The following is a 22,246-nucleotide window of genomic DNA, read 5'->3' on the forward strand; positions in this document are numbered from 1 at the left end:
TAATGCTCTCTGCCACACTGCAAAAATGGTTTAAGTATGATTTGAGGAACATGTGAAGGAGTTCAAGGTATTGACTTGGCCTTCAAATTCCCCAGATCTCAATCCAGTCGAGCATCTGTGGGATGTGCCAGACCACTTCTCAACTTACAGGACTAAAGGTCTTGTTTTCAGATAGCACACAGCACACTTTGAGAAGTCTTGTGGAAACCAGGCCTCAAATAGTCTAAACCTTTTTGGTTGCACAAGGGAAACATACACAATATTAGGCAAGTGGTTTTAATGTTATGGCTGATCCATGTAAATCCTTACAAACTACAACATAATAATAATGAAAAGCTACACAACTGTACAAAAAATATTTTATGCCTGATCAGAAGTGTCAGTCAATCAAAGAGTGTATGCCTACAATGCAACTGCTATTCACCATTCTGTGTAAACTCTAGAGACTGTTGTGAGTGAAAATCCGAGATTGACAGATTCTGTAAGTATTTACACTCTGTATAGATAGATAGATATATAGTCTCACTAAATTTGAATAAGGAAATGTCAGTAGAAAAGTAAAAAATGAAACTAACTGAAAGAAGTGACATCATTTTTTTATTTTATATAGCTGCTGTTAAATTTGCCACAGAAGCTATAGATAACAGTAAGATGCTAATTATGAAAATGAGATGGCAGGCGCTTGAAACTTTAAGCCTAATTAGACTACTCCTCGCTAGCTGTTGTTTTCTCTAGACAGCATCATTGTGTTGTCCTAAGGGTTCCCACTGAAATAAAGCTCATTCACTAAAATACAAAACCCAGCAAATGTCCTATAAGAACTTTATTGTCTGCTATAGAATACATGAGAAAATAGATTTTATAGAATTTATCAGCTTTCCATAATATTAAACTCATTCAACCTTTAAAGACAAGGTTGTATGAAAAAATCAGCTATAGCTGTACAGTCCTCACAAGCTTTTAAGTATAATCTTAATAATATGGCCATTGTTATTTCTGTAATTATGTACCGAAGCAAATATTAACAGACCAGGCATACATTAAAAAAAAATCAAATTAACTACTTGAAATGAATCATAAATCATTCAAATATTGCATCATTTTAGAGAATACAATAAGATGAGTAGGTGTTCTTAGTCTTGGATGAACATAATTGTAATTGATAAGTATAAGTTATAAATATGACATAAAAAATTATAAGTGTACTCTGGCAGTGCTGTCATTTTCAAGAGCCTGGGGAATACACACACACACATATATGTTATATAATATTATAGTCTGTGTCTGTGTGTACCTTGACTCTATTACACACTGCCAAAAGTCTGACCATATTATCCTTTTATTACTGTATTCCACCTTTACACTGACATAATACAGTCTAAAAAGCTGCTGCTGTCAACCCACTTAGTAAATACGTAGCACTGGGAGGAAACCTTGGAGGATTTTCTTTGTGCGTGTGTGTGTGTGTGTGTCTATATTAAGAATTTTGCAGACCAAGCAGTGCACAACTCATAGAGGAAGAACAAGAAAACGGAGCAACAGAAATAAAGGAGCAAAGGATTGTGCCTACCACGAATTTGTGTGCACTGTGTGTATTTGTTTTTGTGTCAACCGGGAGAGGTGGGTTGTGTGTTTGGACGTGAATTTTTGTGTGTGCAGTGTACATTTGTGTGGGTGTGTGTTTGTGCATGAAAGAGGGAGGTTGTGTGCGTGTGCTTGTGTGTGGGAGGGGTCGGCAGTAAGAAAGGCCTGTTAAACTAGGCAGAGATGACGGGATGAAGGGCTTATTTTAAGATGCTTTCCAACAGCACTAAGCTCTATGTCAACGTTTTCTGTCAGTCTTTTAGTTCAGCTTATTCTTTTCACTCTAATTTGAATGCTTTAATCGTGTGATTCACATGCAGAGAATTACATGTGACTCACTCACTCACAAACTCTTTTTATTGAGAATTCCGCATCATTTTCATTTTCTTAACTCTGTTTACTGCGTGAAAGTAAACATACATCACATTGGTCTTATTAAAGTCAATTAATGATGTATGTGGGTTTTGTAGAGATGTGGGTACACACACACGTACACACACACACAGACACATAGAGCCACCAAAACATCAGATCTGGCAGTATGACCTGAAATCCACATAAACACACAAACACCCACACTCCTCCCAACATACACACAGAGGCAAACATGCAACAAAACATGCTCACCCACACAGCTACCTACAGTAAGACTATAAATAACTCGCACAGTAGACACTGAACATTAGTCACCAGTAATTGCATATGTAAAATATGCAACAATAAATGGATTTTTTATATTTTATTTTATTATTTAAATAGCAGTGATAGAAATGTAAGTATCTGTTGTATTTTTATTTGAAGATGGATTCATACAGACTCTCGGTTAGTAGCATGGTGACATGTTTCTAGGCTTTCATAAAGTTTTACTGTAATGGCATTTGTCAGATGATTTCAACATAAAAACACCGGCAAAGTTGAGCATTGATTGACCACTCATCCGATTGGATAATTTTAATGATAGACGACTGACCACACATATCAAAGGCTTACCCCCATTTTAAGCACCACATTGTAATGATATTCATTTTACACCATTTACATTTACAAGCATCTCCATCAGTATTCAGAACAATTCCTGCTTCTGTGCTTAGATCAACTGATTATATTTTTTGACCTCAGTTAGGCATTTGGGCTTATAACATATTTTAACACCTCTATTTTAAGAGTAGTATTTTGCAACAAAATTTTCTCCACTTTCTGCCTTCAGAGATCACATGAGTTCATAATGAACCAGTTTAACAAATGTGTTGGTAAAAAAAAAATCAGTCTGCTTAAGGATTCTTTTAGTGCTAGCTTTCTAGCTATGTGTGTTTTCCTCACACAATGACTATCTTTCTGTGATCAAGCTTTGAATATAAGCCCTAGTGATACAGACACAAGCCTGATATACATTGGGCATATGCCCGGTCATTTCAATCAGCATTTCAATCATTAATATTCGTTCACAAATGTTAATGTCCTTTTTCACAATACCATACTTTTTAAAATGTTAGAAAGTAAAACATTTTATATTATTGCACCTAATTGTCAAAAATGGGAACTGAAATGTGCACTAACAGAGGTCCAATAGGGAAGGAACCTTGCTGCCTCATTCTTGGGGGAGGTACAATGGATGGAACAGTTAACAGGGTTGTCAGTTTTAGATAGAATTATAAAAAAAAAAAACCTCTGCGTGTACCAGAATCTTGCTTAATTATCAAATCATAAAAATGATGTCTAATACCTGCTTAAAGTGTGAATAAATGTGTCTTCCTTCTTCAGAGCATGTATATTTGCAGATAATTTCAGGTCTTTTTTTGTGTTTTTTGAGATGTAGCGAAACTCTGCATATAGAATTCACAACCTTCCATGCCCAGTGCTTCTTTACAGAATACTTCACTTGAAATTAATCCAGTGGCATTTGCACAAGTGCAGGCTCTCGTCCTGCATCAGGGAGAAATGCTCACCGCTTACCAATAGCAGCTAGTGGCTCTGCAAGCAGCCAACACCTGCCAGCAACAAGGCCAACAAGGGCCTCCTCCCCTACTGTCGCCACCTGTCCTAAGTGAACCTGTACACATGGTGCTCCCCAAGAAATTCGATGGGTCAGCTGATCGCAACACACCATCCCCATAACTCTCAAACTCTAACTATTCTGTACTGAGGAACTGGCATTTTACATCCTCTCCTCCGCAGCTAGTAGGCCTGCCTTCACTGACAATACCCAGAAGTCTCCTGGACAAACAAAGAGCTCATCTGCAAGTCTCCATTCTTCCTGAACCACTGCCTCTAGCACCATGTCATGTGCCACTGCCTGACCACCTCCATGGAAAATGTTGAACCTCAGGAGGAGGTGAAGATCCTTATGGAATACAATGACTTCAGAAATATCTTCAGCAAAGAACTGGCAACCAAAATGCCCCCTCATTGAATCATTGAGCTGCTACCCAACGCCATGCCCCCAATTTGTGAGTTTACCCACTATCAATCCCCAAAAGCTAAGCCATAGATGAGTACATTGAGGAGGTCCTGGCTGCTGGGTACGTTGTCGAGATGAAAGACAGAGGACTTTGACCCTGCATAGATAGGGACTCAATGGCATCACAGTGTGGTACCCATACCCCCTCCCCTTAGTCCCAGCTGCTCGGGAACAGCTCAGCATGGCACGTATTTTCACCAACTTGGACTTACGGAGCGCATACATTCTGGTCAGGATAAGAGAAGGGTATGAATGGAAGTGTGTGGCCTTCCACACCACCAGGGTGCATTGAGGGTACCTGGTAATGCCATGTGGACTGTCTAACACTCCCACAGTGTTTCAGGCCTTCATTAATTAGATCTTCATAGACTTGACCACTAAGTCATCGTTTACATTGACCACATTCTTGTCTACTCCATGGCCCTGGACAAGCGTGGAAGCAAGTCTTCCATGTCTGCACAGTAATTGCACACCTGAGGCAAGACCAACTTTTACAGTGACACCATCTCTTTTCTAGGAATCAAAAAGGGGTGGCAATGGACTCAAGCAAGGTACTAGCAGTAAAGGAGTGACTCTCACCCATCATTTACTATCTTCTACAGATGGTTCATATGGAACTACAGTTCAATGGTAGCCCCCCACCCACACTCCTCTGAGGCAAGCCCAAATGGCTGCACTAGACAGAGTCCGCCCAAACGGCCCCCATCTCAAATCACCCAGACCACAGCATATCATCCAGACCCCCCTTCATTGTGGTTGTCAATACCTCAATCTGTGGGACTGGAGCAGTGCAGTCACAAACTATTTCTGTGTGCCTTCTATTTTCTTGGCAAACTATTTTTGTGTGCCTTTTACTCCCATAAGTTGATACCCACGGAAGCCGACCAAGATGTAGAGACCTACATCGAGGCATGAAATTTTTGTACCCAGTCTAAGCTCCTGTCAGTGGCCAGCCGAATTCCTGGAACCCTGATAACATCTCGCTATTGACTTTGTCACTGACCTCCCTTGTTCCACTGGATACACCATCTTTCATGTATCACCTCTCAAGCCCGCCAGCACACAGCTGTGGAACCACATCCACAGCTAGAAATAGAGGGTGCTCCAGCTTACCTTTTGTGCTCCCTCCTTGACATATAATGGCGAATTTGCAAACTCCAATATCTCGTCGATTAAAACGGATACGGACCGGAGGAGCAGTCCTGGGTCAACTCCAAGGACATGCTAGACCTGGCCCTGACCTAAGAGTTCCACTGCTCATACCCAGACAGACCTGCACCCAGACTACTTATGATTTGGTACTGTGTTTGCATATGGACTCCTGTGCCTGGTGCTTCATTACACTAAATTTTGTCTTTGGTTAATGATATCTTTGAATGCCTTGCTATGCTATCCTACTTTTTAGACAATAAGTGTAATTAGTTGTAATTTTGCCTGAGGCTATGTCATCCTGCCCAATCAAAATCTATCATCTTGAGGCACTGCTGTTTATGTGGCTTTCAATTAATGCATATTTGTAAGTTGCTTCAGATAAAGATACATTTAAATAGATAGTCGATTTATTTTGGACATGGTCTAGGTAAACATATGGATGGACATTGTAGACCTCTTCAAACTATAATGGCTGTATAAATAAATAATTAATTAAATGGGCTACAAACAAAACTTACTAAACTAACCAGTCATTATAACAGCGATGGCAAAAAAACAAACAGCGATCATTCGAGTGAATGGTGATGACTTATGTTTGTCAGATGCCACAATTATAATAGTGTGAGTGACAAAGATCATATAACAAAAAAGAAATGTGAAAAAAAAATCAACATAAAGGGGTTTCCCTGTCCACCACATACATTATGGCACTAAAAATATAAGAATCCTTTCTCACCTGCTTTGCACTTCAATGCAGTCTTGGTAAAGGCGATCATACATGCAAATCTTTAGGTCCATGCTTGGCTTGGTCACCCACACAGGAACACTCTCAGCCACTCCATATGCTGACACTACAATCTAGATAGTTTCAAAAATATGTTCAGTTCACAGTTAAGACCATTTTACTCATTTTATGCTTTATATAAATATGCCTTACCGCTTGACAGTTGGGCTGTGAAAAGGTGATTTTAATATCTAGCTTAGTTTCTCCTGGGATGGTCGGTGTGAAAACGATGGGCAGTTTGATGCTAGCAAATGGGCCCACCTCACCCTCAAGCACCTGATGAAAAAATGAATGTGCAAAGTCTCATGTTATCTCTTTTGGTCTATTTTTAGGTCTCTTTTGGTCCAAAAAAACCAATATGTCAGGGACTGTAGCACTTACTGACTAATGATCAATCAATAATATAACAATACAAGAGCATACTGTACCTTCCCTGGCTAAAATTTCCCTGGTCATTTATTTCCTTTTTCTTTTCTCACACATTTATTTTCAGTGATTGCAGCTCCTATTATATTCTGCCTTTCTCTTTCTTGATTTCTTTGTAGTTTTACACCAGTCGAATCCTAGATCTGACCGAATCAATCACATGGGCAATTTTCTGCAATTAGCCAAGCCTGGTTGTGCTTATTCAATATTAGTGTAATTCATGCTGCAGTGTAATTTCAGTGTCTTAACAGATAGATAACAATCAAAAGGACATTAACACATTTTAAATTGAGAGATCACACAGATATATGGCCATTATTAGCTATGATCAGACCGAAAACTGTTGTTTTTATCCTCCCATGTAGCATTTTCAGGTGTCAGATTCAATATGGAAACAATTCCACTATGATAAGGTGGTGGCAGAATGTAGTCTACTATGCAGAAAAACTTACATTCTAGGCTCACATCAATATTAATGATCTTCACAGTTGATCTCAGAACAGCTAAGGAGAGTTACAGAAGCCTGATTGAAAGATTTGCTTAAGATAAAAGTCATCAGTGTAACATGAGTCAGAAGAGTTTATGGTAGAACAGAAGTATAAAACTACAGAGATTAGCAATTAGAAATTGGTGTAGTACACAGTCATCCTTGCCATACATGAAGTGGGTCATATTTCTGTAATGTAGACCTCACTAAAAATGAAAATCCCTCATTATTGTTATCTTTTCTGCTGCTGTATTTGGAAATCTACGGTCTTTCATGAGTGATATGAATGCATGTTAGACATGTGTCATTATTTGACACATATTTGTTTAGGAAATGACAGACCTGTCTCCAATTTCTCATTAAAATCTGCCTGTGGCTAAAAACCCAACATAGAAAAAACAGACAGCGTTGATACATTTTGCTTTTCAAAATGGCAAACCTTTAGATATTCCTTTTGTATGATTTTTATAAACATTTACATTTCAGTCAATTATACTGGCATGATTGACAATAAGTGTGAATATGCTTATTATGTTGTTGTCCTTCAGCTGCTCCCTGTTTAGAGTCTGCATATTTTAATTTTGGCTCTGTTTTCATGCTGGATTCCCTACCTTACACAACCCTCCCATTTTATCCAAGCTTAAGACCATCACTGAGAGTTATCCCCTCAGTGGCTAGGCCAGTTCCCTGCCTGAGAATCAAACCCAAGCTACATCAGTGAATGTGTGTGATCCATCTGTTGGATGGTTGTGGTTTAGTTAATTACACTTTTCAGCCACTAGGGGTTTCTGCATACTGTATGTGTCAAGAATAATTCTAATGCTACATTCAGACATACATCAACCTTATTGCTGCAAGTCACCAGTCGCTGTACTTTAAAGTCACTAGTTGGCGTTCCTTCTACTGGTTGCCATGGTAATGGCATCTATCAGGTTTAGGGTGAATAGCACAGTTAGCATTCCACTTAACAAAGAATCAGTTTTCTTGTCACTAAAATGAACATTCTGGAGGGAGAAAATTCCTATATAAAACAGACCAGTGTATATATCCATCATATAACAGAGATTTAGGGGAAACACTCATGTCCCACGGGTAGCCACTGCACCAACTTTTTACATCGCTGGTGAAGCCAGCATCTTGTCACTGGAAGTATCCAGCTGTCATTGAAAATGTATAGTCTCTGGTCACTGCAAGTCACTGTGTGAACATAGCATAAGAAGTGTGCATCTGATAGGAACATTTATGCACAAAACTATGAATACACAAGGTTAATAAATGGGACTCCAGTTCTGTCTCCCAGCATTACCCTCAGTGTTACCCTATACAGTGCTCTATACACAACAGTTTGTATAGTGAAGAGTGGATTGCATAAGTGAGTGTGATTCAGACATATTATTGGAATTCATGATCAAATACAAGGATATAGACAGAAAATAGAAACTGTTATAGAAGCACCCAGTGCCTAAATTTTGTTTTTATCTAAAAGGCATTTGAATTGGTTTTTAGTAGCTAATGGTCTTGAACTGTCAGTTTTTTTAAGGTATCTTTTTGTTTAAGGTGTGAAACCCTTTGCGCACGTCCAGGTGACAAGTTGATTCATTAAGAAACTTACTTTACCAATGCTGATTTCAGTGGCTTCAGTGTCATGGTCCTGTTTAACCTCTGTAGCCTCACTCTCCTCTAAACCATCAGCTCCTAAAGCCTCAACACCTACAGATGTGTCACAGCTGGTTCGGGATGTATCTAAAATCAATGTTTATCCAAGATATTTGTCAGATAGAAAAAACTCATATTCTTATGGTGAACACTGCATTCTTAAAAACAGTCAGAAAAGTACTTTTTTTTGCATAGAAGTAAAGCAAACTGTGAATCAAAATTGTTGTTCACCTGGATCCATTTGAGCATTGCAGGTAGCATTTTCTTTCTCTTCTTGAATTGTTTCCTCATGACATAAAGCAGCTTCATTCACAGTGCCACTCTCACTTGGTTCCTGATAGAAACACAATTATTGAAAAACTTTATTTATACATATTAATGCTTATACGTATGCATACTAATGATCAGCTTCGTTCAAAGTTGATGTGTCTGTTCTGTTGGCTGACTGGAAAATGTACCTGTTTTCTAGGAAAGGAAGGTTGCGATACATTATGCAACTGAAGGCAGTTTGGGGAGAGGGGAGCCAGTGAATAGCGAGTACCCAGTGCCCCCCTGTTGGTCAGAGTGATTACCCGTGAAATTGTCTCCCCGACCACATGCGTGCCAAAGTCAATGAGGCTGCTATCAACAACCATCTGGGGAAAAGAGAAAAGACACAACATTTCCAGAAAGAAAACCTCACAGCATTTTCTTATCTACAAAAAAAATAAAAATACTTGTGTATATGTGATACCAAAATGACTTGTAAAAACCTTTAACAGGTACACCTCACCTCACATTTTTTTGTTCTGCACTTGATTATGACAGAAAAGGGACCAGTAGCCGAATGAAACTGGATCTCGCCATCCAAATCTTTGTTCAGCTTAAGGAGACAAAATAGACACTACAAGTTCATGCATACAGTATGATTATCTGAGGAAAGACTGATGATTTGCTGTTTAGTCTAAACAGGGTGTTACACCAGGGAAACATGAAAATGTGCAAGGCATGGGGCACTAATACGCTAAGACATTAATTTCTAAAGACATTATTAACTTCTCATATTCTAACATCAATTTTTTGACTTGTTAATGTACCATCATGCCATGTCTTTACTTTTCATTATCACTTAGTGCCATCAAATGCTTGAGTTATGTAGTATGAAGAACATGCACAGACATTTTGGTGGGAAGTGGCCCAAAACACGGGCAAGAGCACAAGAGACAAACTGTCATAATGACATAAAGCCAGGAGACCTGATTGACATAGGCATGGCAAAACAGAATAAAATGCCTTTTCCTGGTTTAAGATATATATATATATATAAGCAGGATCAGGATAAGCAGGATCAGTTTAAATTATGAAAATAATCCCATAAGCACCAACCGATGATGTCTGTGTATTAATCTGTATCACAACATTTAAAATGATTCACATTTAATTTACTTTCTTTGATTTACTTCATCCCTACATGTTAAATAACACATTAACTAACAAGGTGTGAAGGCCTATGATGATACTTTTAAATGCACCTGGCAAGCTGAAATGACTGAAAAAGATATCCCTGTGGGTTAACACAATCATTTTAATATTCTGAAGCTTGGTTGAATTATTGTTCTGTAAGATCTAAAAAAAATGTATGCCTTTTTCCAAGGCTGTTAAAGCAGGAAAGTGTTATAAAAGTACTTACCAAAGGTCTAAAAACAGTCTCTAGTTCACACGACATGCCTGCTGACATTGGTCCTGGAGGCTCAAAACTGAGAGTACATAAGAGAATTAGACTAGCCAAGAAACTGCAATATGAAAATTAATATTTCAACCATGCATACAAATAATTCACTGGATACTTGGTAATAACAATAAAACTAAAGAAACATTTCATCTCAGAATCCCAGAATCCCTCTTTTCAACTGAACATAAATGTATCCTCTCTTTTATTTAGCTCATATTCTTTCAACAATGAGATAACATTTGGAGAAATGCAAGTGTAATGGCTGGTCTTTAGTTTTAGACTTCTAAAAACTTCTTTATTGTGGCATGGAACAAAGAATAGGTTCATTGATGTACACTTTGATAATGTTCAGAATAAAAAATAGATGCATGATCAAGAGAAAGTGTTTGCCAATAGAGGATGGCTCATCCTCAGCCACCAAAAAAAAAAACCCCAATCATTAATATAGCATTAAAAAATAAGTGAATGTGAAAAAAATATTTGAATGCATTTGAATGGTTGACTGATAATTGGCTGATGTTCAGTAATCTAAAAATCCGCTTCTGGTACCAGGTTTCCCCAAATGCTATGTTTATTCAATCTATATGATTAATTTGTCTTAATTCCTGTAGATAAATGAAAAATAATACAATAATAACACAAGGAGGCAATTCGACAGAAGGTCACAGAAGCAGTGTATGGAGAAGAAACATGAGTCCAGCACTAATACAGCACATAACTGTATTGAGAATACTGGGAATATGGATGGATTGATCTAGTCCGGTGCACATCCATTTAGGCATGAGTACAGAAAGTGTGTAATAGAGATGATTGTTCCTGGGAACACTGAAAACGATGAAAATACACCCTGGATGGGATATTGGTTGATCACAGGGCACCACGAACACACTCATTCAGACTTAGAGGCAATTTAGTATTCCCGATCCACCTACTGGCACATTTTTGGGAGGTGGGAGGAAACCTGAGATCCAAAAGGAAACCCACATAGACACTGGGGAAGCTGTGATGCAGCAATACTTTCAGTCTGACACAATCTATTGAAATAAATGAATCTATTAAAACTAACTGAATGTTGGTGTTAAATCTTGTTTACCCATTTACTGTCAATGGCTCGAACTACATCAAGATACTAGTGTAAGCAAAAACATATTTCAATATGTATTCATTCCAGTTCTGAAGCTTCCATGGGCATTCTCCAGCATGATTTAACCAGCCTGAGTCTCGTTAGCTTTCAAAATCGCCCCGGTCATCAGTGAAATTCGCACGCGTTTGTGATACTGGGAAATAGTCAAGCATAATTATTTCAAATGTGTCTGTAAATGATTAGGACAACTTGGATAGAAAAGTGTCTTCAGAAAGGCTTCAAATGTATTGAATACATCATACCACCCCATGATTTTACATGGTCTGATTTATTTCAGGATTTCACGTCATACTACAATCTGTCTTTCAGTTAAATTTAGCTCGCAAAGTCAAACAGGCAGAAACAATCTGCCTAATTTTTCCCAAGTGAGCTGAAGGTAACAAATTCAGATAAAAAGGCTTAATTAATGAGCTGGCTCACAGCCTAAGGAGACGGTAATCTTCTGATTTACCCTTTAATGTCACATGTTAAATTATTACAATGTTACAAGGGACTTCAATATGAAGCAAGACAAAAAAAAAAAACGTGTTCTTGAACTTTCAAATATCAAATCCGATTTATGGACAGATTCGGCCGCTTCGATCCGTTGCATGCAAAATATGGATGAGAGGGTGTAATAGGAAGTGATGAGCACATGCTGAGAAACATTTGTCATTTGCAGATTGGAGGAGAAATGGCTTAAAAAAGCACATTATATAAAAATAGATGAACTGCTTTTAACAGTATGTGTGCCATCAATCCATTTCCTGGTTTTGGCGAACTGAGAGATGATGCTGTGTGTGTGTGTGTGTGTGTAAGAGAGAGAAAGAAAGAGAGAGAGAGAGAGAGAGAGAGATAGATTCTGATACTCTAGAGAAGGGGGCTCTGGCACACAGCTACAAAAAAACAGGGAGAGGAAAAGACAGAGACACAAAGAGTGAGCGAAAAGGGAGCCGTTTTTAGAATTTCTGGGGGCGTCAAAGGAGGCATGGACATATGGCAAACAGAGCAGAGTCTTACTACTGCTGCTCACTTCCACAGTTTTGGTTTTGTGTGCATCGATATTGAACCTGACAGTTAAAGAATAGTGTACATTTATAATAAACTTCAGCAGTGCAAGCATTTCATTTCAGTTCTGCAATCTTTTTTTTTTTTTTTGCAATTTCTCATTGTCTCATCCTATCATGATCATCATCTCAGGATATGTTTTAGTTTTAGGAGTTATTTCTATTGATATGGATTTGGATTGAAAATTTAGGGAGCAAACATAATATATATTTCTTGCATTCAAATCCTGATAAAACAACATGGGTTGTAGTAAATGATGTATTTAGAAATAATTGAACAAGCGAGATATGATTGGAATTATACATGTGTTAGCTGTGTTAAAAAAATGATTCTATATCGGAAAAATATTTACACATCTCCCGCCACCATATTGCGTTTTCTCCTTTTTTCCCCACATTTTGCTCATTGTTGTTCTCACCTTACAGATATAAAATCCAAGAGGTTTTGTGAGACTCCCACGATTCTGCAGTAATTTGTGACATTAGAGGTGTTTGTAAGTACGACTTTTTTCTTATACGTCCTTTCGAGGTCAAAATCCTGCAAAACAGAGTGCTGATGCATTACTGGATGAAACACGTACAAGGTTTAAAAATAGGAAATAGTGTAATTATTTACACAACATATGAGAGAGTCATTGTGCCATGCCATTTGACAGCTACCTTAAATAAGACGGTTTCTGGTTTGCTGACAAATGATGGTCCTTTTAGCTCTTTGCCACTTGTAGATTTCTTGGTTCCTTTTGAAGTCAGAGTTTTGTCTGGACCTGTCTTCATGGACTTCAACACGGATGTTTTGAGAGGGATGTCTTTATCCGACATGCTCTAAAAACATTCAAATATTTAATTTCAAAATGAATATTGGAATATACAGTTTAAACTGACACTGAAACCATTAATAACTCACTCACCATGAGGAAAGAAGGAATACAAACAAGCTAAAGGAAATCAATCAAGTCCAATTTTAGTTGTGATCTTTTAGTGTGTGATTTTTATCATCCCAGTGTCCTGTTCCGTATTGTTCCCTGTATTTACATCTGAATACTTATCAAAGTCATACATGCTTCTGTTTTTTGTTGAAACAGAACAGTGAAACAGTGTCAACATTTTTCAGTATGTTGTATATAGCTAGACAAGAAAATGTAAGCATCTGTGAAGCTTTGCTGCACAGAGAGAGAAAGGTCTGAGAAATGAAGAAGTTAATGGTATGTATTAGATATGTCAGCCATATCAAGTGTCCACCTACTGCATTTATATATAACACGACATGTATGACACATTTACCACATTTTAAAAGCAAATTTGGACTTTGCTGATTTTGTAGGACCCTTTGCATTTGATCTATAAAATCATATCTAGAATACGAAACTGAATTAACAATATGAGACTGCAAATCAAATCTTATACATTTAGAAAGAAAATTGCATCAGATCAGAATGTCTCCAGGTTCATGTTCTATTCCTACACTCTGCAGTTATGCTGACTCAGTGCCTCAGGCCTCCAAACGGCCATCTTGTGCAATTCACCTGTGCTTATAAAGTGTCCACAGAGGCTGTTACTTTAGCTGCTTAACACATTTAAGATCTGACTTGCAAATAAATCCATCCCTAGAGTTAACACTTTACTTAAAAAATATAGAAAATTAAAAAGTCACTTACTAAAAGATGAATATACTACAATTCCTTGACATTATACTTTTGGAATTAAAGTACTTTTTATCAAAAGCATACTTGAGTGAGGAACTATTTCTGAGGCAATTAGAGTGTAATAAGCTTTACTAATATTGCTGTAATATTCTGAAGTAGGACTATGCAAACATATGACCAAATGTGTTATATGAATGGATGTAACTGACCATAATTGTAAGAATCTGTGTCAGATAATTTGTTCATTACCACGTAATCACTGTATTTGCGATCCCAAAGGCCGGTGAACTCGGGTTGGACCAGACACTCTTGGTCTTCTTTTCCTTCTGTTAGCCAGTCTGCCTCAGTCCTTGTTCTCCAACCCTGTTCCTCCATGGAATCCAGAGAAGAATTGATGTCGCCCCTGGAGCTTGCGGGTGATGACACAGGATGGGTTGGACTCCTATTCTGAATTAACTACAAGAGGAAAAAAAGCACTAAAATGTCTGTTGTCAATCAGAGGTATGAAAAGTATGAATCAAAGCGTGGTGAAATTGCTCTGAATAGTAGACAATCAGCCATAGTAGACACTTTTGTATTCACTATTGTATTTTTCATATCTATAATCTAATCACAAAATAATTGGTTCATTACTAAGTCTCTGAGTGAACAGAGTTCAGTTATTTAGAGCAGAGAAAATGCTAAATATGGAAAAACAATATTCTCAGTGTTCTACTGTATATAGAAATCATGAACATCAAGCATAATGTAAAACACATTGATGTTTATAGTATGTGTAATAGCCCTACTTTAACAGCTTTTTTTATACCTCTCTCTCTACAGAAGCTGAATGAGGCAGTAAGTCCTTCAACAGTTTTTGTTCCCGTCGCTTTAGGACCTTCCTCTGAGTCACAGGTGCTGGTGGATGTTGTTTTTTCAGTCTCTCCTTTTGCTCTTCTTCTACCAGAAGTTTGGAGACTATCTCCAGCCGTCTAGCTTTCTGCCTCTCCTGGAATTCCCTACAACATTCAGGACGATTAGGTTATATTTTAGTTGGAGCTTCAAAAATTTTTGCATTTACTCTTATGGAGCACTGTATTAGAAACACCTGTACACCTACACATTCATGCATTTATCTAATCAGCCAGTCGTGTGGCAGCAATGCAGTGCGTAAAATCATTAAGAAACGGGCCAGCAGCTTCGGGTAATGTTCACATCAATCATCAGAATGGGGAAAAATGTGATCTCAGTGTTTTTGACAGTGGTGTGATTGTTGGTGCCAGATGGGGCTGGTTTGAGTATTTCTCTAACTGCTAATCTCCTGGGATTTTCACACACAGCAGGCTCTAGAGTTTACTCAGAATGTTCAAATGTGTGAACCCAATGTGTTCTTCTGCTGCTGTACCCCATCCAGCTAAGCGCTTGATGTTCTTTGTGTTATGAGACCCTCTCTCATTAACAGGGCATTTCCACCTACAAAATTGCTGCTCACTTCAAGTTTTTTGTTTTTCCCACCATTTCACCGTTGTGTGTGAAAATCCCAGATCATCAATTTCTAAAATATACTCAAACCAGCCTGTCTGGTGTCAACAACAAGGCCACGGTTAAAGTTACTGGTTCCTTTTTTCTTCCATTGTGATGCATGGTGTGAATACACACTGTGCGGTTGTATGTGAAAGTATGTGGAGGGGTGGTATCGTTATAACTGACTTTCTAACCTTCAGTCTCTGTATTAGCCTGATATCAGTATATTTAACTGATTGCATGGCTTTCAATGATTGTGTGATTGACATTCAAAAAAAATGTGCATGACAAAGAAAGAAAATATATTTGCTGAAGCTTCTGCCATCTAGATATTTCTATCACTCCAAATCTGTGTAAAAATAAATATATACTGTATAAGTGCAATCTATTTTTATGTTATTAGGAAACAGGAAAAGTCTGCTGCACTGTGTACATTCAGTTCTTAAAGTATTCATCCAGTTTCCAACCCCATACCCAACGCTTTTTTACATCTGTGCTCCTCTATGCCATGTTATCACCTGTGCAATAGTGGAAAATCTACCAAAAATCTACAACACAGTGACACTATTGAAGAGTGACATTTTATATTGGGGCAAATGTTTTTGCATTAATCCTCACTCTTGCTTTCGGTTGAACTCCTCCTGCGCTTTGTGCATGTGCATGAGCTTGAAGCTGTTCAATCCGGCATCTTGCCATAACTGTTCACAACAATTTTCCTCCTCTTTTAGCTTCTGTAAGCAAGCTTTCTCCTTAAGCTTTCTCACACGCAGCGCTTCCTGCAACATATACACATGATACACACACTGAGAGTTGCAGAACACTTCGTGAGACAAGTCACCTACACCGCCTTTGTCAATGGGAAATCGGAATGAATCTGGAATTTATTTTTCCCCAAATGCACATGCTTATTTACTTTAAATAAATATATATGAGATGCTTTTCAGCTCACCAGAGTTGCATGATTATTTGAGTTACTGTAGACTTCCTGTCAGCTCTGGCCACTCTCCTCTGATCTCTTACATCTTACATAAACCAAGCACTTGCCACTCATGCAATGTTTTCTGTTTTTCTTTGTAAACTCTAGACTGTTGTGTGTGAAAAGTATATCAGAAGTTTTGGAAATAGTTAAACCAACCACGCCACAATCGGTCAGTGGGACTTAAAATCTGTCTTTTTGTTTTTCTCTACTAATTTCATTTTATTTAGAACAATATATCAGGAATACACCTTTACCTTATGTGTCCAAATGTGTGATTAATACAATATGTAAAATGGATTTCCACACTTCCTAAATTAATGAGCTGCCACAAATGATTTAGACAAACTAAACTCAAGCAAGCATTTATTTCTACTTTTAGTAGAAACAAATTAGATGCTGTATAAGAATGTCATAATATGATGCATGACATATATTCAGTTACTGACTAACATGTAACGTTTACTGTCGCATACCTGACTGGCTGCTATATTGGCCTTCAGTGATTCTGCTGCTTCTATCCTTCTCTTCATCAACTCCTTCTTCGTCTTTTTTTGCTCTTCTTCTTTTTCACGCATTCTTCAACACAGTCACAAATTAGTGTCCTGGGTAAGAATATACGACCGCTGTGGCAAAAAATTGTGTGTGTCATTCAGTACCTCTTGAGAGTCTGTTTAAGGAAGACTGCTGTTTTTTGTCGGCTTGCCAGGATCTGATCCTTCTTCCTCAGGTTAAGCTCTGCTTGCTCTTGTAAGGCCCTTTCCTGCTCACTGGCACACAGCAATAACATTCCTACCTTAATTTTTATTTTTAATTAACAGTACAATATTTGGTAAGTTAAATCGTGAATTTCATGATGTAATGCTAATAAAATATAGGCAAAAAAAAAATGTTCAAAAATATTTATATGCATGTTCATCCAGAGCTCAGCATCAGTATTCACTACATGCATACTTTTTGGCACGCAGTGCTTTCAGTTTGGCTCTCTTGGTGATGCTCTTCTCCCTTTCGAGTCTTTGATTGTGCTTCTCCTTTTTCATGGACTGCAATGTCTTCTCGTCCTGCTCCAACTCCTGTCGCAGACCTAGGTACTGGCCAAGTTCTACCTCCACTTGACAAAGCTGCAGTCTGGATAAAAGAATGTAAAATAATGCAAAAAAATGTACTTTTAAAATCTATCAGGACAAAGAATGACAAACCTTAAGAAAGTTTAATGTGCAAGGATATGGTCAAAGGTTTTAAGTGACCTCTTGTCAGTTTGTTCTACTTTATTATACTTTAATTCAAAGGCAATTATATAAAAGGTTAGACACAGTTAGTCACAGCTAGAGTGAAGAAAAGGTTATTTTATTGGTTATTTATAAACCAGACAGTCTGCAGTTAGAACTAATTAACTAAATGATATATCAAGGTGACTACAATTGTATAATGCACAAAATGTTCTTCATTACTTCCACTTAGACTTAAACTTTTTCTCCATGAGATGCACTTTTCGGTGTTTTAAAAACTTGCATACTGAGTATAAAAATAGTCATCCTATTTTCAAGGAAGATTCTTGCCTATAATTTGAATAAAAATAAAATAAAAATAGAACAGCATAAAAAAGAGCATTATTATATTGTGTTGCAGAACAGACAACCAAAAAAGAAGAAAAATGCCTCAAAGTTGTAAGACTGGTTGGGGGTTGGGGCTTTGGGCTAAACGCAGTGATTTTTTAAAAAGATTTTTAGTAGTATCCCTAATAAAAACACTGTAATTACTTGCCGTTTGTTATATACATGTGTAAACAGGGTGCACGATAACTCAAAACCTTCCCTGTTTGCGCTGAGTTTGCATGCACGGGTTTCTTTGGATACTCCCTAGTCCAAAGGCATACATATTAGGCTGACTGGCATCTCTAAATTGTCTGTGATGTGTGTGTGGGCATGCAATTATGGAATTTTCTGCCACTATGCCTAGTGCCCTGATTCCCCTGGGAAAGGCTTAAGGTTCGAATAGATGGAAGTTAAAAAAAAACAACTTGTGTTCAAAACACCTGAACAATTTTTCAGATTCCTGTCAATTGGTTGATCATTTTATTTAACAACATCAAATTAAATTAAACATCAAAAAAAAATAAGACATTATTTTTGAGTATGTTTCTTATTGAGTACATTCCAGTGTACTCCATTGCTAAAATGCTGGAGCTCCTATACAGTATGTATTAGCAGGTCTGATACAGTTCATTAAATATTTATTTTTTTTAGCATTTTTCATCTCACTCCTCATGCTTGCAATAGTCCTGCACTAAGGTTAGGTGCTTCATATTGCCTGAAGTGTTAAACTGATTGAAGAGTAAGAATCTGGCAACCCCAGTGGACTTTGTTTTTTGAGGTATAAGACTCACTCCTGTTCTTGCAAGACCATGGCTAGATGAGCCTCCAGCTCCTCCTCTGCTTGAAGTTCGGCACAAACACACTTGTGGCTGGCACGTAGGCGGAATACGGCTGCACTATGGACAACAGCACACACTGAGGTTGAAGTAACATCAGATATTTCCCCTTCCTACCCACAATGTTTTTTTTTTTTTTTATCTTACCTGTTCTCTGCCTGCTTCTCCCTTTCTATGTCACTTTCTATGTCGTCTCTCTGTTTTTCCAGCTCGGTCACATGAATACGACAGGCTTTCAGTTCCTCCCTGTAAAAGCATGTTGGAGAAGCAGGAAGGCTTGTTAGAGTTGAAAAATATTTTAAAAAAGCTTTGACGTTAAAATGTGCCTTTCCAAATTAGCTTAAAAAGTCACAAGGAAGCTGGAAAGTGATCACACCTCAGTGCACCACAGACAGCAACACAGAGAATGTAGAAAAGAGACTGCTTAAAAAATCAATAAAAAAAATAGATGTTTTTCTCAAGTTATGTAAGCTTGATAATGTGTAGCACACTGATTCTAGTGCCTAGAATATGCTAAAGATAAAAGAGCTTAAATGGTTCGTTGTGTAAATAATATAGAACTGTATAGGCAGGAATCCATGTTTTTGCTCTGAAAGCAATACAATAATAGTAACAGCTATGCTACTAGCACCTAATGTCCAGTCATTTAGAAAAAAAAAACGGTGAGAAGCTCTTCCAAAAAACCCTGAACAAGTCAGAGAGTTTGATAAAATAGTGAAGCCCAAGGGTGCAATTGAAATACAAAGGCCAACTGAATCTGCACAGCACTGTGTGTCTTCATGTCAGAATGTTGCAGATTTATGACAGTATGTTTGTTCCACGCTGCTATTCAATGTAACCTGTGAGTCGCTCCATCCACCCACCTAACAGCTTCTCCACAGCTTAGGCTAAAGGCTAGAAACACATATGGAAAATACTTATGTTTTTTTTCTGGCTTGAGAGCTGAGATTTAAAAATATCCACCAATAAAAGTGTGAGGTTTCCTTCTGTTAAATGCAATGGGGGAGTTTATGGTCTACAGAGTTATCAGAGATGATGGTGTATCTGCATGTATGAACAGATGTGTGTGCATATACAGTATGTGTGTAGGCAGACCTGGCCTTTAACATGTTAAGCTCCTTCTGTTTGTAAAAATGGTCCAGCTGGTCCAGGCCCCTTCTCAGCTTGAACATCCGGGAACAATCCATGTTCTCCCTCTCATCAAGCTCCACATCTTCAGACACCAGGTTCACATCCCTGATGGAAAGATGAATGTGAGAAAGAACATATAGATGCTTATACACGTGAAATTGCAAAAACATTAAGCTCACCATTCGGGGTCACTCATGTCCACAGAATAATCAGCAGAAATGCCATCTTCATCATTGATCACAGTCTCCCACATTCCAGCTTCTTCTGCTTAAACGGAGAGCATGTGTGTACATGAACATTACTATCTTCTTTTATGATAATACAAAAACAAATCTCTAAGGCATTAATATCTACCTTTTATGTCCTCATCACTCCAGTTGTTTTGTGCTTCTTCATGTTCAGGTGCTTCTGCAAAGTCCTCAGATGAACTACTGTCCATTATGATGTTGACTTCAGTAGCCAAATAAGCTGTGTAGATGTCCATTTGTACATGATGTTATGTGATATAATTTACATAAAAATTTACATGTTACACCAGAATATACACTTTGCAAAGAATATACTTTGCAGACCTGCACACATATGGAATTATCCAATCAACCAATCATGCACATACAGGTCCAGAGCTTCTGATGTCAATCAAACATCCGAATGAAGGTAAATGTGATCCTTGACCGTGGCATGGCAGCACCGGTTTGAGCAATTCAGCAATACTAATTTAGGTCATGGTTAACCTTTTACACCAGTGCTGAGCAGAAAAGCATCTCAGACTATCCAAAACATCAAACCTTGAGGTAGAGGAAGCCCATATTCTGCAAAAGCAGTGTTATCAGCCATGAACAGAAATCTGAGGCTACACTGGGCACGTGTTTCCTATTTTCAACTGCCTATTTTCTGTGAGTCTGTGCCCAGTGTTGCCTCATATTACTGTTCTAAAATCAAACCAGCCCATCTGGCACCAACAGCTATTACTAGTGAGATCACTTTTTTCTATTCTGATATTCAATGTGAAGATAAATTGAAGCTTTTGACATGTATCTGCATGTTTTATGCATTGCACTTCTTCTACAGTTAATGATTGATTGAATATTGCATGGATGAGCAGGTTGTACAGGTGTTTTTCTTATAGTGTGTATTCTAACTGTTGTTTACAGGAGACAGCAATTACCTTCAGTGACCTGGGGTGGGCAGGAGGTCAAGTCTGTTGTACTAAATGATGTGCATTTATGGGGATTGTTCGGTTCTCATGGTGATTTTGGATGTAATAGTCAAAATTAATCGTTTTTAAAAAAAAAACACCTGCTACAAACACCTGCTTTTTTTTTTGCTGACATGTTTTTTCCTAATATCATCATCATCATCATCATCTTTTTTTACAATAACAAGATAAAAGAAGATTTTCTCTGTAAAAATCAGATGCTTTCTTGTAATAAATAAATAGATACACAATATATTTTATATATTTTAAACAGTCTTGAAACTTTTCTCCTAATCAAAATGTATACTCTTGAAAGTATATAGTTGCATTTTGTTTTGCATTTATAACACAAAACAATCGTTGCTGCTATAAGAAAGATTCTGTGTACAGAATGTTAGAGTTTTTTTCTTGACTTTGGCTGAGCTAACTTTACTTATCTATTATGCTAGTTATTAAGCTAACATATTATGCTAGTTATTAAGCTAACATATTATGCTAGTTATTAAAGCTCTGAATGTAAGCTATTACAGTTTAAGTCTACAGTTTTTTCTACTTGTTTTTTTTTTTTTCTTACCAACTTCTGCTGTAAGCTGCCCTTTTTTTTGAGCTTGAGCTCCTGTTTGCTGCGTTTCCATGGAGACCGGGAGCCAGCTGAGCGCAGTGAGAGTTCTGGCTGTATTCCAAACGGCTATACAGCGCACTATATAGGGTGAACGAGCTGTTACTTTAATTCGAATGTAGGGCACCTAGATAGGGAGTTCGGAGCCATTTGGAATACAGCCGCTAGTAAGACTGCTTCTAGATTTAGATGATTCTAAAGACATCATGATGTCTTTAGGAAAACTGGATATACTGCACACGATTGGATGGAATTATTATTTAATTGTAATTTAATTACATTTTAGCATTTTATCTT

General features: G+C 37.7%; 1 protein-coding gene across 1 annotated transcript in view; it reads right to left on the reverse strand.

The window, feature by feature from the left end:
- Window positions 1–21,996, reverse strand: part of cfap74 (cilia and flagella associated protein 74) — a 47,967-nt gene extending 25,971 nt beyond the window's left edge. The window contains exons 1-21 of the mRNA XM_060881611.1: window positions 21,905–21,996; window positions 20,487–20,600; window positions 20,312–20,399; window positions 20,097–20,237; window positions 19,149–19,247; window positions 18,957–19,061; window positions 17,525–17,698; window positions 17,230–17,340; window positions 17,047–17,149; window positions 16,213–16,370; window positions 14,900–15,089; window positions 14,341–14,547; window positions 13,109–13,270; window positions 12,868–12,986; window positions 10,217–10,283; window positions 9,320–9,409; window positions 9,006–9,182; window positions 8,779–8,881; window positions 8,504–8,634; window positions 6,132–6,254; window positions 5,931–6,052 (exon numbers count right to left, since the gene is read on the reverse strand). Of these exons, the coding sequence (XP_060737594.1) occupies window positions 5,931–6,052; window positions 6,132–6,254; window positions 8,504–8,634; window positions 8,779–8,881; window positions 9,006–9,182; window positions 9,320–9,409; window positions 10,217–10,283; window positions 12,868–12,986; window positions 13,109–13,270; window positions 14,341–14,547; window positions 14,900–15,089; window positions 16,213–16,370; window positions 17,047–17,149; window positions 17,230–17,340; window positions 17,525–17,698; window positions 18,957–19,061; window positions 19,149–19,247; window positions 20,097–20,237; window positions 20,312–20,399; window positions 20,487–20,600; window positions 21,905–21,965 (2,645 nt within the window). The 5' untranslated portion in view covers window positions 21,966–21,996. The remainder of the gene's footprint in view (window positions 1–5,930; window positions 6,053–6,131; window positions 6,255–8,503; window positions 8,635–8,778; window positions 8,882–9,005; window positions 9,183–9,319; window positions 9,410–10,216; window positions 10,284–12,867; window positions 12,987–13,108; window positions 13,271–14,340; window positions 14,548–14,899; window positions 15,090–16,212; window positions 16,371–17,046; window positions 17,150–17,229; window positions 17,341–17,524; window positions 17,699–18,956; window positions 19,062–19,148; window positions 19,248–20,096; window positions 20,238–20,311; window positions 20,400–20,486; window positions 20,601–21,904) is intronic.
- Between the last annotated feature and the right edge of the window lie 250 nt (window positions 21,997–22,246).

Source organism: Tachysurus vachellii, chromosome 11 (genome assembly GCF_030014155.1).
Source record: "Tachysurus vachellii isolate PV-2020 chromosome 11, HZAU_Pvac_v1, whole genome shotgun sequence".
Taxonomy (NCBI): Eukaryota; Metazoa; Chordata; class Actinopteri; order Siluriformes; family Bagridae; genus Tachysurus; species Tachysurus vachellii.